The following is a 14,667-nucleotide window of genomic DNA, read 5'->3' as shown; positions in this document are numbered from 1 at the left end:
ACACATAAATAGGCTACCTTCAGGTGATGTGTCCGCCACGTCAATGCATCATGGAGATTAAGAAGCAAGGGCTGTTTAGGCTCATCATGTGATCCCTTTTGTTCAGTTTTGTTTAACTCTTCAATTATTATCTGTGTAATAACATCAAATGTTAGGGCATATTATACTCAAATCAGAATTAATAAGTTAAGAATTATTCATTGTCAAGACACACCAAATATTTGTTGATATAAATGGAATGTGTTGGTAAACAAAAATAGGACTCCCAGCCATGGTTTTACTGGATAACATTATATATTTTACTGAAGAAATATGTAGAAACATAGAAACTAGCTACACGAGTAGCCCACTGAGCCTTTCGAGTCTGCACCACCATTCAATATGATCATGGCTGATCATGCAATCTCAGTATCCCAGTCCTATCCTCTCCCCATATCTCTTGATCGCTTTAGCTGCAAGGGCCACATCCAACTCTCTTTGAATCTATCTAATGAATTGGCCCCACCAGCCTTCTGAGAGAGAGAATTCCACAGGTTCACAACTCTCTAAAGGTATATATTCATATTTTAAAAAGAAGAAAACCTAAATTTAACCCTGTGATAGAATTTTGAATAGATACAGAACAAGAATGGATAAACAACTGGAAGAGTAGGAAAAAGTCAAGCTAACGTTTTAGGTACAATTTCTTGCAGAATATATAGCTGAAAGCTCTGGGCAAGGGCTGAGGAGTTGGTGGTGCTAGATCATGATACTCCAGCGGTAATGAGCAAATTTGATGGAATTGCTGGTATTTTCCAATCTGTAAGTGTGTATAGTATTACTTTCAACTGATCTTAAATATCTACAGGTGTAAATTGTGTGTGCAAATTCTGACATATGTAATTCATTAATTGTTGCCTGCGTACAAATTAGTCATTAGAAAGGCATAAACACAAAATATATTTTTTGGTTATCTGTCTGTACTTTAGTGGAATTTGTGGAGGTACCTGTTGTTCTTTCTCGAGTACAGGCTTCTGGACATCCTCTTGTGGTTCTGGATTTTTTGAAATTTGGTAAGAAATTTCTTCATCTGAAAAAATCTGCATACATTACAACAAGTGAAACAAGTATGAACCTTCAGTCGTAGAGTCATAGAGTTAAACATAATTGAAACAGACCCTTCGGTCCAACTCATCCAGGCCAACCAGATATTCTAAACTGACCTTGTCCCACTTGCCAGTATTTGGCCCATATCCCTCTAACATCTTCCTATTCATGGAGAAATACACAGGAGTTATGTTAATAATTTCTAATTGTATTTAAAAAGTATGGAATTCTTACTCATAAAAAAGTTCTAAATGCACATTCTACCTTTCACATACATTGTGAAAGAATATATAGCAATAACATATAATTTATTCCTCAACTCTAGTTAATAATATTAAGGACATAAAAATAGTCACCGTTTTGATAATATTTGATCATATTCATTTGTGTTAACATGCTTGCTTCAGTCCATGCTTAACTTCAGTTTCATTCTTAAAAATGTCATTACTATTTCATAAAGCACCTTTTCACTTCTCATAAGCTCTTTAATTGACATTGTAGATATAATTCACACATAGAGTCCATGGAGTGAACAACTGAAGTTAAAGTTTAAAATTTTGAGACAGCCAATACATATCAGCAAGACAGAGGTGGGAGGTGACACATATATCTTTTACTTTTCCTGAGATTCTCAGCATCACAGATGCCAGTCTTCAACAAATTTGATTCATTTCACATGATATCAAGAAACAGTTGAAGGTAATTGATATTGTAAAGGCTTTGGTCAACATTTTGATGATCGTGCTGAAGACTAGGGTTCTAGAACAACCTAAGCCAAGCTGTTCCAGTATAACTCCAATTTTGACATTTACTTGATACTGTGGAAAATTGTACATGTATACCCTGTGCACAAAAACTAAGACAAATGGAAATTGTCAATTACTACCTTTTCAGTCTATTCTTGATTGTCAGTACGGTAAAAAACTGAAAGGGGTCACTGACATTGTTATTAAGCAGTATTTGCAAAGGAACAAACTGCTCATTGATGCTTGTTTTAGCTCTTGACCTTATTGCAGCCTTGGTACAAATATGGACAGAAGAGTTGAAATCCAGGTTTGAGGTGAAAGCAACTAGCATTGAAATCAAGATAGCATTCAACTGAGAATGACATCAAGAATCTTAGCAAAATCGTAATAATTGGGAATTGGGAAAAATTAACCACCAATTATTATTATACCTAACATAAAAATGCTGATAGTTGCTGGAGATCAATCATCTCAACCATGTTCAGCTGCTTATCATAAGGTCACAAGTCAGATGTTTGCTGATGATTGCACAATGTTTAGCACCATAGTCTGTATCCAAATGCAGCAAGACTCGGAAAACATTCAGGTTTGGGCTATTAGGTTGCGAATAACATTGGTGACACACAAGTGCCAGACATAAATTTTCTACAACAAGGGAGAATTTAACTATCACCCCTTTGACTTTCGATGGCAATATTGCTGTTGAATTCCCTATTGTTATCATGCTGGGGTTACCATTGACTGGAACCCAAACTGGATTAACCTTATCAATAATTTGACTACAAATTCAGGCTGGGAATTCTGTACTAGGTAACTCACCTCCTATCTCCCCAGTGATTATGCACCATCTACAAGACATAAGTTAGGAGGAATACTATCCACCTGCCTGAATCAGAACAACTCCAACAAAGCTCAAGAAGCTTGACATCATCCAGGACAAATCAGTCTACTCTCCTCCATTGCCTTCAACATTAACATCCTTCACCCACAATGCAGTGGTATACAGTCTACAAGGTTCACTGCAGTAACTCAGCCAGATTTCTCCTCCATGACCTCTACCATCTAAAAGGACAAAGGTAGCAGGTGCAAGGATCTCTACTACTTGTACAATCCCCACCAAGTCATACACCATCCCAACATGAAACAATGTCATACTCACTGTCGCTAGCTCAAAATCCTGGAACAGCCTTTCTAACAGCACTGCAGATGTCACTACACCCCAATGGCTGCAGCGGTTTCTCCAGGTCAATCAGGGATACACAATAAATACTGGCCTAGCCAATGACATCCACATATCATGGACAAATGTCTTTAAAAATTAAAAACATTGAAGAATAATTACTGCTGCTCAGTAAATTTGACTGGGGAGATGATCGCTGATGTTGGATTTGGTTCCACAAAAACTAATAAAATATCAAAATGCAACAAGAAAGAACTAAAGCAGGGTACATGCATTACCAGATAAATGATAGAAGAGTCAGATTTTATTACTTGCCTGGTCTATAGAGTTTTCTTGGAATAATGTATGCCTGGATGAATTAGATAGTTGCTTCTGCGAAGGTTCCTTAAACTCCTCAATTATTTTCTGTACAAAAGTTTTAAAGGTGGAAAATGTTATTCAGGGGTCAAGATTTTTTTGTTTTCACATTATCTTTACCTCAGGCATTTGTTACCAATAAATAAATCTCTGCAGTAGGATCAGACAAATATGTTCCAGGACAAAGGGTGGAGTCATGCCACCTTAATTTCTGGTACAGCAGTACAAAAAATTTGGTCAAGGACCTGATGTCCCAGTTACCGTTTCATTGAACTATTCAAGTGAGAGCCCTCTCCAAATTCTCTCACCTACCAATGTGACATTAGTCAGAAAGGAATTTACATTTAAAGTGATAAAAGTTTAGGAGAAAATGAATACGTCAAGCATCACCCAAGGAATAGAGAAGACAGCTGATCCTATCCCTATTCGGATGTTCACCCTCACATGGAGATCAAATTGAGGGTAGAGTGGAAGTGAGCTTCCAAGGACAGTGAAACAGGACAATCTCACCAAATACGTTGGTGTGGATGGAAATGGTCATGGAAGTCATTTACTCGGGGTGGAAATTACATTCAATCTGGAGACCACGCACAAGAGTGCCAATTCCCACCCTGTTATACTCATCACTTGATACAAAGCATCCCTCAAGGTACGACACATTCCCTCTCCAAACAACTATGTGCTGATCTTACAGCCAAAACACTCACTTGATTCTTAGCCTGCTGTCTTCTTGCACCCATGTAAGATGGTCCACAAATAGTCTTTTCCTCCTTTACACCCAAGTCATTGCCAACATTCTCACCTCACTGCTTTCTTGCCTTGGAGGACAGAAGACACAACTTGAAGGGTGAGGGGCAGAGAAGTAGGACAGCAGTGAGCAGTCGGTGTGTCACCAGATGTACCATGCTTGCACACATGGTCTACTGGGAAGGAAGTCTTGTCTCATTATGAGAAAGTGAGGACTGCTGATGCCGGAGATCAGAGTCGAAAAGTGTAGCACTGGAAAAGCACAGCAGGTCAGGCAGCATCCAAGGAGCAGGAGAATCAACCTTAGTCCTTCATCAGGAATGTGGTGGGGGGAGAAGGGGTTGAGGGATAAATAGGAGGGTGGGTTGAGGCTGGGGGCATGGTTGCTGGGAAGGCAATAGGCAGATGGAGGTGGGGGTCGATGGTGTTAGGTCGGAAGATAAGGTGGTGCGGATTGGTGGGAAAGAAGATGGACAGGCAGGACATTTCAAGAGGGCGGTGCTGAGTTGGAGGGTATGATCTGGGATAAGGTGGGAGTAAGGAAGATGAAGAAACTGGTGAAATCAACATTGATGCTGTGTGGTTGGAGGATCCCAAGGTGGAATATGAGTTCTTCCTCCAGGTGTTGGGTGGCTTGGATTTGGCGGTGGAGGAGGCCCAGAACTTGCATGTCATTGGTGGAATGGGAGAGAGAGTTGAAGTGGTCAGCCACAGGGTGGTGGGGTTGTTTGGTGCGTGTGTCCTAGAGATGTTCCCTGAAACGTTCTGCGAGTTTGCATCCTGTCTCCCCAATGTAGAGGAGACCACATCGATCTCCATAGAGTTCTCTAATTTCTAATAACCTCCCTTCATATCCCCCCACCTCCCTTTCTGGCCCTTCCCCCTCCCTTCCAAACCTCTGACCGATGCTTCCTTCCAGCTACCAACCAAATTTGTTCCTCCCATCGTTCAACAAGACTGTATCCTTGACCTGTGTTTCATTATTTCGCCCTTACCTCCACCCAAAACCCTCCCCATCTGCCCCACTTTATCTGCAACTCCACTTATCCCCACTCCCAGTCCTAAAGAAGGGTCACATCTGAAATGGTGACTTCTCCACCTCCTGATGTTGCCTTGCTTGCTATGTTCTTTCAGCCTCCTGCTTTTCTCAAAAGTAGAACCCAGTAACAACATTTACACATTTGTTGAAATCTTCTGACTTATAGAAGGAATTAACTTGCTGTAGCGATTTTGACATCAATTTCTGCTATTTACCATTGGGCTGCCATTTTGTCTCCTACTATCTCACATGAGGCATGTGAGTTGCAAATTCCTCTGTACCAATATCTGGGGGAAAAAAAAAAGAACAGCTTTGGAGGGACAAAATCAGAAAGTACTGGAGAAAATCAGCAGGTCTTGCAGCATCTGTGGAGAGAAAAACCGAGGTAATACTTCAAGTCCAGTGATTCTTCTTTGGAAGTGAAAGCAGCTGGAAAACAGTTTTTCTAATGCTGATGACAAGATGTGGGTTGCGCACTGCAGGGAAGGAATGAGTCAAATAGATGGAAGCAGTATCCAGAGAGAGGAAAGAAAGAGACGAAAACAAAGGAATTGCTGAATGGAAGCCGGAGAACAGCATGTACTGAAGGATGCCAATAATCAGGAAGAATAGTTAAAAATAGTTTGTCTGGAAGAAACCTATACCAAACAAGAACTGGGGATGTTGGGGGGTGGCTAAGTGTAGTGGTTATAACAAGGTCAGCCAGGTGGACCTCAACAGAATGAGCTCCCTGATTAGGGCTGGTTCAATCAAAGAGCCTGGGCTGACAGATATAAAAGCCTGGACTGACAGGAATGTCAGAGGTTATGTTCGCTCTGAGAGCTTGCTCTGAGGAAGTTAGATCAGTATCAAATGCCACGCATGTGTAAATAAAGGTCGACTTGATGATGGGATACTGGCTTCTGTGAAGTTACTTCAGTAACAAAAATGGAGAAAGATATTCATCCTCTGAAATTGTTAAATTCAATGTTGAGTCCCGAAGGCTGTAAGGCAGTAGGTGATGTACTGTTCCTCAAGCATGCGTTAAGCTTCACCGCGGCACTGCGGCAGGTCTGAAACTGAAATGTTGGCATGAGGACAAGGTGGTCTGTTGATGTGGCAGGCAACTGGAAGCTCAGGGTAATTTTCATGGATAGACTGAAGGTGTTCCACAAAGCAGTCACCGAGAGTGCCTTTCATCTCCACAATGCAGAGGAGAGTGAGCAATGAATGCAGTATGCTAGACTGAAGGAAGTGCAGGGAAATTGCTGCTTCATCTGGAAAGTGCAGCTGGGGCCTTTGATAGTGAAGTGGGAGGTGGTAAACAGTAAGCATTACACATTCTGTGATTGCTTGGAAAGGTGCTATGGACATGTGAGGTGGTATTGGGAGTGAGGAGGAGTGGACCAGGGTGCCGCAGAAGGATTGGTCCCTGAGGAATGCAAACAATTGAGGGGAGAGCAATGCATTTCTGATGGTGGCATTCTGTGGGAGGATTGGTGGCTTATGATTCTTTGAATACGGAGGCTGGTGAGGTGGCAAGTGAAGACAAGGGGGACCCTATTGTTATAGAAGGGAGAGGAAGTGCTGAGGGCAGAAGTATGGGGATTGGCTTTGATGGGCCTAAGGACCTTGTCGACCACATTAGTGAGGAATCCTAAGCTGAGGAAAAAGCTGGATATGTCTGAGGCCTCCCTGATACTGGTAAGTCCAGCCCCATTGACGCTACAAAGTTCTCATCAAAAACAACTGGAGGCTCGTGACAAATTTTGGAGAACTGCCCTACAGATTACTCAAGCAACCGCCTGACATAGTCATACTCCCAGAATCATACTGAATAGGCAATGTCACCATCAGCATACCCTCGCCTACCAGCAGGATTGATTCACTAAAGGTGGTGAAACAGTGGTTTACTGTCAGGATGGAGTTGACCTGGGAGCCCTCAACATTGCAGACCCCATGAAGTCTCATGGCATCAGTTTAAATATGAACACAGCTTGAAGGAAGCTCTGAGAATGGCAAGGGCACAGAATGTACCCTGGTCTGTGACTTCAATGTCTACCAGCTCAGTTGTACAACTACTGACCAAGCTGGAGGAATCCTCAAGGATTTAGGTGCTAGGTTGGGTCTGCGCAGTTGTGAGAGAACCAACAAAAGGGAAAAATCTACTTGGCCTTGTCCTCACTAATCATCCTGTTGCAGATGTGTGCATCCACACCAATATTGGTATGGGTGACTGTCTTCACAAGGACTATGAAACAAAGTCCCATCTCTATATTGAGGATACATGGCATCACAATGTGAGGCACTTTAACCATGCTACAGGGAATGTCCTTAATCAGATCCAGTAAATCAAAAACTGGGCATCCATAAGGTGCTGCTGGCCATCATCAGCAACAGAATCTACTCAAGTACTACCTGAAAACTCTTGGCCCAGCATATCACCGCTCTATCGTAATCTAAGATGGGAAATTAAGCCTGGTTCAATGAAGAGAGTGCAGAAAGCAATAGCTAAAAAGGATATTATAGCTAATAGCTAAAACCACAGGATTGTAAGACATAGGAGCAGAAGTCAGCCATTAAATGAGATTCTGGCTAATCTGATCACCCTCATCCCCAGTTTCCAGCCTTTTCCTCATAGTCCTTAATTCCATTACTGATGAGACATCTATCTCATCCTTGAATATAGAGAGGAAGCTCGATTATCCGAACAATATGGGCAGTGAGTAGTTTGTTTGGATAATCGAATGCTGGATAGCACAATTTAGCCAAGCATCAAGACCTTATGATCTAGTTCGGATAATCTGAAATTTGGCTAATCAAATGGTGGATAACAGAGGTTCCTCCGTAGTTAACAAGCTAGTCTTCACAGCCGTTTGCTGTGAACAATTTTACAAATTCACTACCCTCATAAACAAAATTCTTCTTTATTTCAGAATCAGTGGATGGCATGGTGGCTTAATGGCTAGCACTGCTACCTCACAGTGCCAGGAACCCAGGTTCGATTCCAGGCTTGGGTGACTGTCTGTTGGAGATTATTCATTCTCTCCATGTCTGTGTGCGTTTCCTCTGGGTGCTCTCGTTTCCTCCCACAATCAGAGATGTGTATGTTAAGTGAATTGGCCATATACTAAATTGCCCATAGTGTTCATGGATTTGTAAATGTAGGGTAAATGTAGGACAATAGAGTAGGGGAATGGGTCTGGGTGGGTTACTCTTCGGAGGGATGGTGTGTACCTGTTGGGATGGAGGGTCTGTTTCCATACTGTAGGGATTCTATCTATGATTGGACACAAAATGTTAATTCTGTTTCTCTCACCATCAGGGGCGGCACGGTGGCACAGTGGTTAGCACTGCTGCCTCACAGTGCCAAGGACCCGGGTTCAATTCCCGCCTCAGGCGACTGACTGTGTGGAGTTTGCACATTCTCCCCGTGTCTGCGTGGGCTTCCTCCGGGTGCTCCGGTTTCCTCCCACAGTCCAAAGATGTGCAGGTCAGGTGAATTGGCCATGCTAAATTGATAAAGGGTAAATGTAGGGGTATGGGTGGGTTGCGCTTCGGTGGGGCGGTGTGGACTTGTTGGGCCGAAGGGCCTGTTTCCACACTGTAAGTAATCTAATCTAATCTAATCTAATCTAATCCTGCCATACTTTGTTGAGTTTCTCCAGCACTTTCTGTTTTTAGGCCATTAAGTCCCTCAAGTCTATTTCACCAAATCAGTGAGGTCACTGCTAATCGACAACCCGTTTCCACTTATTTGCCTTTCTCCACATTCCTTCGAAACTTTGGATAACAAAAATCTATAAGTCAGAAAATTTACAACTGATGCAGATCCAGTACCCTTTGAGGAAGTATCAAACTTTTAGAATCTTTTGCGTATAATTTTATTTCTGAAATGTCTGGCTCCACATTTTAGACCTCAGCTCTTGGTCCTAGACTCCACAACAGTGATAGTTTTTCTCTATCAATCATATCAGTTTCTCCTTAGTGTCTTGAAAATGTTAATGAAATCACTCCTTACTCTCCTAAATTTTAAACCCTAGTTTGTGAGACCTCTCCTTATACTTCAAACGTTGGAGTTCAAGAATAATTCTGGTGAGTCTATGCTGTACTCTGATAAGGCCAAAATATCCTTCTTAAAGTATATTGTTCAGAACGGCTAGCTATGTGTCTTCTCAACCAGAAATGATATTACTTGAATTCTACCCTAGTGTATTCAGCTCTTCTTAACATAAAGGTCAGCATTTCTTAGACTTCTTGATTATTTTCTGTGCCTTCATGATATGTTAATGATCCACGTACAGACAAACTGTTTTGGATCTCCACTGTTTCTAGTTTTTCAACACTTAAATGTACCTTGCTGTATCCTTTCCAGATCTCAAATGATGATCTCATGATTGTCTTCACTGAAATTCATTTATCACAGTTATGCCCATTCACTTAATCTATCAATAGCTCTTTGTAATTTCATGCTCATTTGTACATTGCTTATGATGCCACAATCTTTTCTCCAACAGAAAGTTTTGATCTGATTTTGGATTCCAGAATTATAGGCTCAGAGAGTAACTTCAATATATGAGGAGGCAAATGGCCCATTACTCTTTATAGAGCAATGCAGTCAGTCCAGTTCTCTGTATTCTGGTAGCGCTGCCTCTTCATTTCCCTCATGTCCATCCGATTTTCAGTTGAAATCACTAATCAGCTGTACCTCACCTACTCATAGACAATATCCAATTTAAGTAAAAGAGTTCTTCTTTCACCTCTTATGAAAATCTTCTCTAAAATATTAAATCTGTGCACTTTGTCTTTGCACCAACAAATGGGAACATTTTCTGTTTACCTTATCTAGATCGGTCATAAATTGTATGCTATCATAAAATCTCCCCTCAATTTCCCTTGCCTCAAACATAAAATTGCTAAATAAAACAAATTTAAAGATATTATATTCCATACATTATCATGTTAAGAGAAGTTTTGCAAAAATTAAAATAAATAAGCCTAATATAACAAAGCAGCTTGATGGCTCAATGGTAAGCATGCTGCCTAACAGCACAAGGGACCCGGATTCAACTCCAGCTTTAGGTGGCTGAATGTATGGAGTCTGCACATTCTCTCTGTGTCTGCGTGGTTTATACTGGTTGCTTTGGCAAGTGCAAAGATGTGCAGGTTAGATGGCTTGGCCATGCTAAATTTTCTGTAGTGTCCAGGGATGTGCAGGCTCAGTGCATTCTCTATGGTAAATACAGGACTACAGGGATAGAGGAGGGGACTGGGTTTGGATGGGATCCTTTTTGGAGGGTCGGTGCAGACTCGATGGGCTGAATGACCTCTTTCCACACTATAGGGATTCTAATGTTCAACGTACAAAATAAAACTTTATAATATAATCTTAATTAAATTATATTGGTTTGTCATTTATTGTCAGCTATTTAACGTTCCTTTAATGACCCAATTCAAATCATCTCCACCCCACTTCCTCATTCTCCATTCGGGCCAGAGCATATATTTATAGTTGTATATTTTATTATTGTCTCATGATGCATTTTAAGCAAACATGGATCACAGTAAGATGTTCTCTTTATCTGTATTGTAATATAATATGATCTGTCAGTACCTGTTTCTCCTCTTCGGACATTGCAAGGCCAAGCACAGTGGATATCATGTAATCTACCAGAATCTGGTCCAGTCCATCTTGTCTTGGTACTGGAATACTTTCACTTGGAGGAGTTAGACTTTCTTTTGTTGCAATAACCTGCATGTAACAAGAGGTAGGTGATGATCTGAAGTGTTTGAAAGTCATCTCAGAGCATTAGCTGTTTTTGCTATGTCCTTCTATATTAGTTGAAGCAAACTATCACAGAAACAAATCTATTTGTTATTCTAAGAATAATGAAGATTTGAGTTACACTATCAAATGGAACAAAACCACAGAGACAATCCGATGTATTTTAAGGCAATAATATTTGACATCTTGGTATCCTGATGCTCAGAATTCAAAACCTAATCGAACAATGATTGTGAAGTTCTCTGGATCTGTGAACGGGGATATGAGAGTGGTTCAGATGAGTTTCAGCAATTAGTTTTAAATAATATGGTATTCTGTAGACTTATGCAACACTTAGTATCAGTTCCTTGGATTTGCAAATGTGACAGAGCTGATTTTCCCACATTTATTTAGAAAATATGCAATTGTACGATTTCAATGAAATGATTCTTCTCACTGCTAAATGTAAGCATAGGGCTGCAGATTTTTAAATAACTCTTTCAATGGGATGTGAACATCGCTGGCATGATCAGACTTTGTTCCCCATTCCAAACTGTCCTTGAGAAGGAGGCAGTGAGCTACCATCTTGAATTGCTCAGTCCATGTACTGCATCTTTAGCCACAATGCTTCTGTTGGGACCAAGCTAAAGAAGCATGGTTTTGAATGTTTATGCTTAGAGCATTCCATAATGCAGTGATGGAATCGGCTTGGTGCTGGATCCACTGTTGTTCATCATTTATATAAAACGAATTGGGAGAATGCAGGAGTCATGGTTAGTAAATTTGAGGATGACATCAAAATTGGTGGTATAGTGAACGGTGAAGAAGATTTTCTAAGACTACAACAAGATCTTGATCAACTGGGCCAGTAAGCTGAGGAATGGAGTTTAATTCAGATAAATGCAAGTTGTTGCATTTTGGTAAGACAAAGTAGGGCAGGACTCATACAGTTAATAGTAGAGACCTGGTATGTGTTATTGAACAGAGAGATCTATGGGTAAAGGTACACACATCCTTAAAAAGTGGTGTGACAGGTAGCAGGTGTAGAAAGCATTTGGCACACTTGCCTTCATCAGTGAGAACATTGACTACGGGGACGTCATGTTATGGCTATACAAGAGATTATTAAGACCACATTTGGAATACTGCGTATACTTCTGGCTGCCCTGCTTTGGAAAGACGTTATTAAACTAGAAAAGCTGCAAAAAAGGATTTACAAGAATGTTACCGAAACTAGAAAGTTTGAGTTATAAGGGGAGGCTGGATAGTCTGGGATTGGAGCATTGAGGCTGAAGCATGACCATGTAGAGATTTATAAAACCATGAGGGGCACAGATAAAATGAATAGCCAATGTCTTTTTCCCAGGGTAGGGAGAGTCCAAAACTAGTTTAAAATGAGAGGCAAAAGATTTAAACAGACTGGAGGGGCAACTTTTTCACGCACAGGATGGTGCATATATGGATTGAGCTGTCAGAATAAGTGCTAGGGGTGGGTACACTTAAAACATTTAAGAGATATTTCGATAGGTACATGAATAGGAAATGTTTAGAGGGGTATGGACCAGGTGCAGGCAAATGAAACTAGTTCAGTTTAGGAAACCTGATTAGCATGGATGAGTTGGGCCAAAGGGTCTGTTTCCATGCTTTATGACTTTATAACTCTAACAGGAAACTATTTCCTTCTGGACTGTCAGTGTTGCTCTGCAAGTTACATAAAAAAATAGAATTACAACTTTTGTTTTGGAAACAGTAAAAACTAAGGCATACTAGAAACCTTTACTCTTTAATTGTCTAAGAAAAACAACAGAAAGAAGAAATATAAAAGTATTTGGGGGTATTTGTGTACAAAATACAGAAAACTAGCACATTGGCACAGTGGATAATCAGGAAGGCTAGTGGAATGTTGGCTTTTATTTCAAGGGGGTTGGGATATAACAGTAAATTAGCCTTACTGCAACTGTACCAGGTGCTGGTGAGACCACAGTCTGAAACACTGAAGCTGTTTTTGTCTCTTTATTTGGGAAAAAATAAAATTTCATTGGACCCAGTTCAGAGAAGGTTCATTAGGATGGAGAGATTGTTTTACAAGCTTAGGTTAAAAAGATTGAGAGTCGAAAATTGTGGTGCTGGAAAAGCATAGACAGTCAGGCAACATCCGAGGAGGAGAGTCAACGTTTCGAGCATAAGCTCTTCATTAAGAGCTTATGCTCGAAACATCCAGTTTCCTGCTCCTTAGCTGTGCTTTTTCAGCACCACATTTTTCGACTCTGATCTCCAGCATCTGTAGTCCTCACTTTCTCAAAAAAGATTAGCACTCTCCTCATTGGAATTAAGAAGAATGAGCAGTGATCTCATTAAAGGATACTTATGGGGCTTGACAGAGTGAATGCTGAGAGTATGCTTCTCCTTCTGGGAGAGTCTAGGACCAGAGACCATGGCCTTAGATTTAAGGGCCTAATTTAAGACTGAGGAGGAGAAATTTCTCCTCCCAGAGGGTTAAGCGTGTTCACATACAGCTGTGGGAATAGAATCCTTGTGTGCATTTAAGGCTGAATAGGTAGATTCTTATCAGTAGGGGAAGCACGGATTATGAGGAAAGGGCAGGAAAGTGGACATGAGAAGTGCTGGATCAACCATGATCGTACTGAATTATGGAATAGGCTCAAGGGGCCAAACAGCCTATTCCTATCCATAGAGAAGAGGAGGGCACTGGCAGTAGTGCAAAACCAAAATGCATAGAACTAAAATTGCTAATATCTAAAGAACAAAGGTTTCTGAGCTTCCAGTTTGCTCTTTTACTCAGACTGCAATTCACATTGACATTAATTGCTTATTGCAGTTTTAGAGAATAATATCTGTATACCAAACAAGACTAATTAAGAATAAAAATTTTGTTGCAAAGAACAGGAATTGTTTACATGACTTCTGCACGTGGAATACAAATCACAGACAGCATCCCCTTGAAAAACCTTTCTGTGATCTATTCCTTTATAACCAAGTGTCAACGAAACTGTGATTTACAATTGGACTTCACGATCAAGGAGCAACTATTGAGTGTCCTTGATAAGTATGTACCTGTCAGGCAGGGAGGAAAGGGTTCCGTGGTTTAATAAGGAATTGGAATCCCTTGTTAAATGGAAGAGGGCGGCCTATGTAAAGATGTGAATATTGAGTCACAATTAATTAGAATGGACGGCTTTGAGGTATGTAGGGAAGAGGTGTTGGAAATTCTGGAAAGGGTGAAAATAGATAAGTCCCCTGGGGCTGATGGCATTTATCCTAGGATTCTCTGGGAAGCAAGGGAGGAGATTGCAGAGCCATTGGCCTTGATTTTTATGTCCTCGTTGTCTACAGGAATAGTGCCAGTAGACTGGAGGATAGCAAATGTGGTTCCCTTGTTCAAGAAGGGGAGTAGGGATAACCCTAGTAACTACATAGTAACAAGGTTCCGCAAGGATCAGTTTTGGGACCATTGCTGTTTGTCATTTTTATAAATGACCTGGAGGAGGGGCTAGAAGGTTGGGTGAGCAAGTTTGCGGATGATACAAAAGTCGGTGGAGTTGTTGACAGTTAGGAAGGATGTGGCAGGTTACAGCGGGATATAGATAAGTTGCAGAGCTGGGCAGAAAGGTGGCAAATGGAGTTCAATGTAGGTAAGTGTGAGGTGATTCACTTTGCTAAGAGTAACAAAATGACGGGGTCCTGGGCTAATGGTTGGATACTTGGTAGTGTGGATGAGCAGAGGGACCTTGGTGTCCATGTACACAGA

General features: G+C 41.0%; 1 protein-coding gene across 1 annotated transcript in view; it reads right to left on the bottom strand.

Moving 5' to 3' along the window:
* The window catches only part of spag17 (sperm associated antigen 17), a 227,811-nt gene that overhangs the window by 167,181 nt on the left and 45,963 nt on the right, over positions 1–14,667 (bottom strand). Inside the window, exons 12-15 of the mRNA XM_043700962.1 lie at positions 10,749–10,886; positions 3,328–3,417; positions 987–1,079; positions 18–131 (exon numbers count right to left, since the gene is read on the bottom strand). Coding sequence (XP_043556897.1) covers positions 18–131; positions 987–1,079; positions 3,328–3,417; positions 10,749–10,886 — 435 coding nt within the window. The remainder of the gene's footprint in view (positions 1–17; positions 132–986; positions 1,080–3,327; positions 3,418–10,748; positions 10,887–14,667) is intronic.

The sequence above is a fragment of the Chiloscyllium plagiosum genome, chromosome 12 (assembly GCF_004010195.1).
Source record: "Chiloscyllium plagiosum isolate BGI_BamShark_2017 chromosome 12, ASM401019v2, whole genome shotgun sequence".
Taxonomy (NCBI): Eukaryota; Metazoa; Chordata; class Chondrichthyes; order Orectolobiformes; family Hemiscylliidae; genus Chiloscyllium; species Chiloscyllium plagiosum.
Note: the sequence above shows the minus strand (reverse complement) of the source record. Positions and strands in the feature narration are given on the sequence as shown.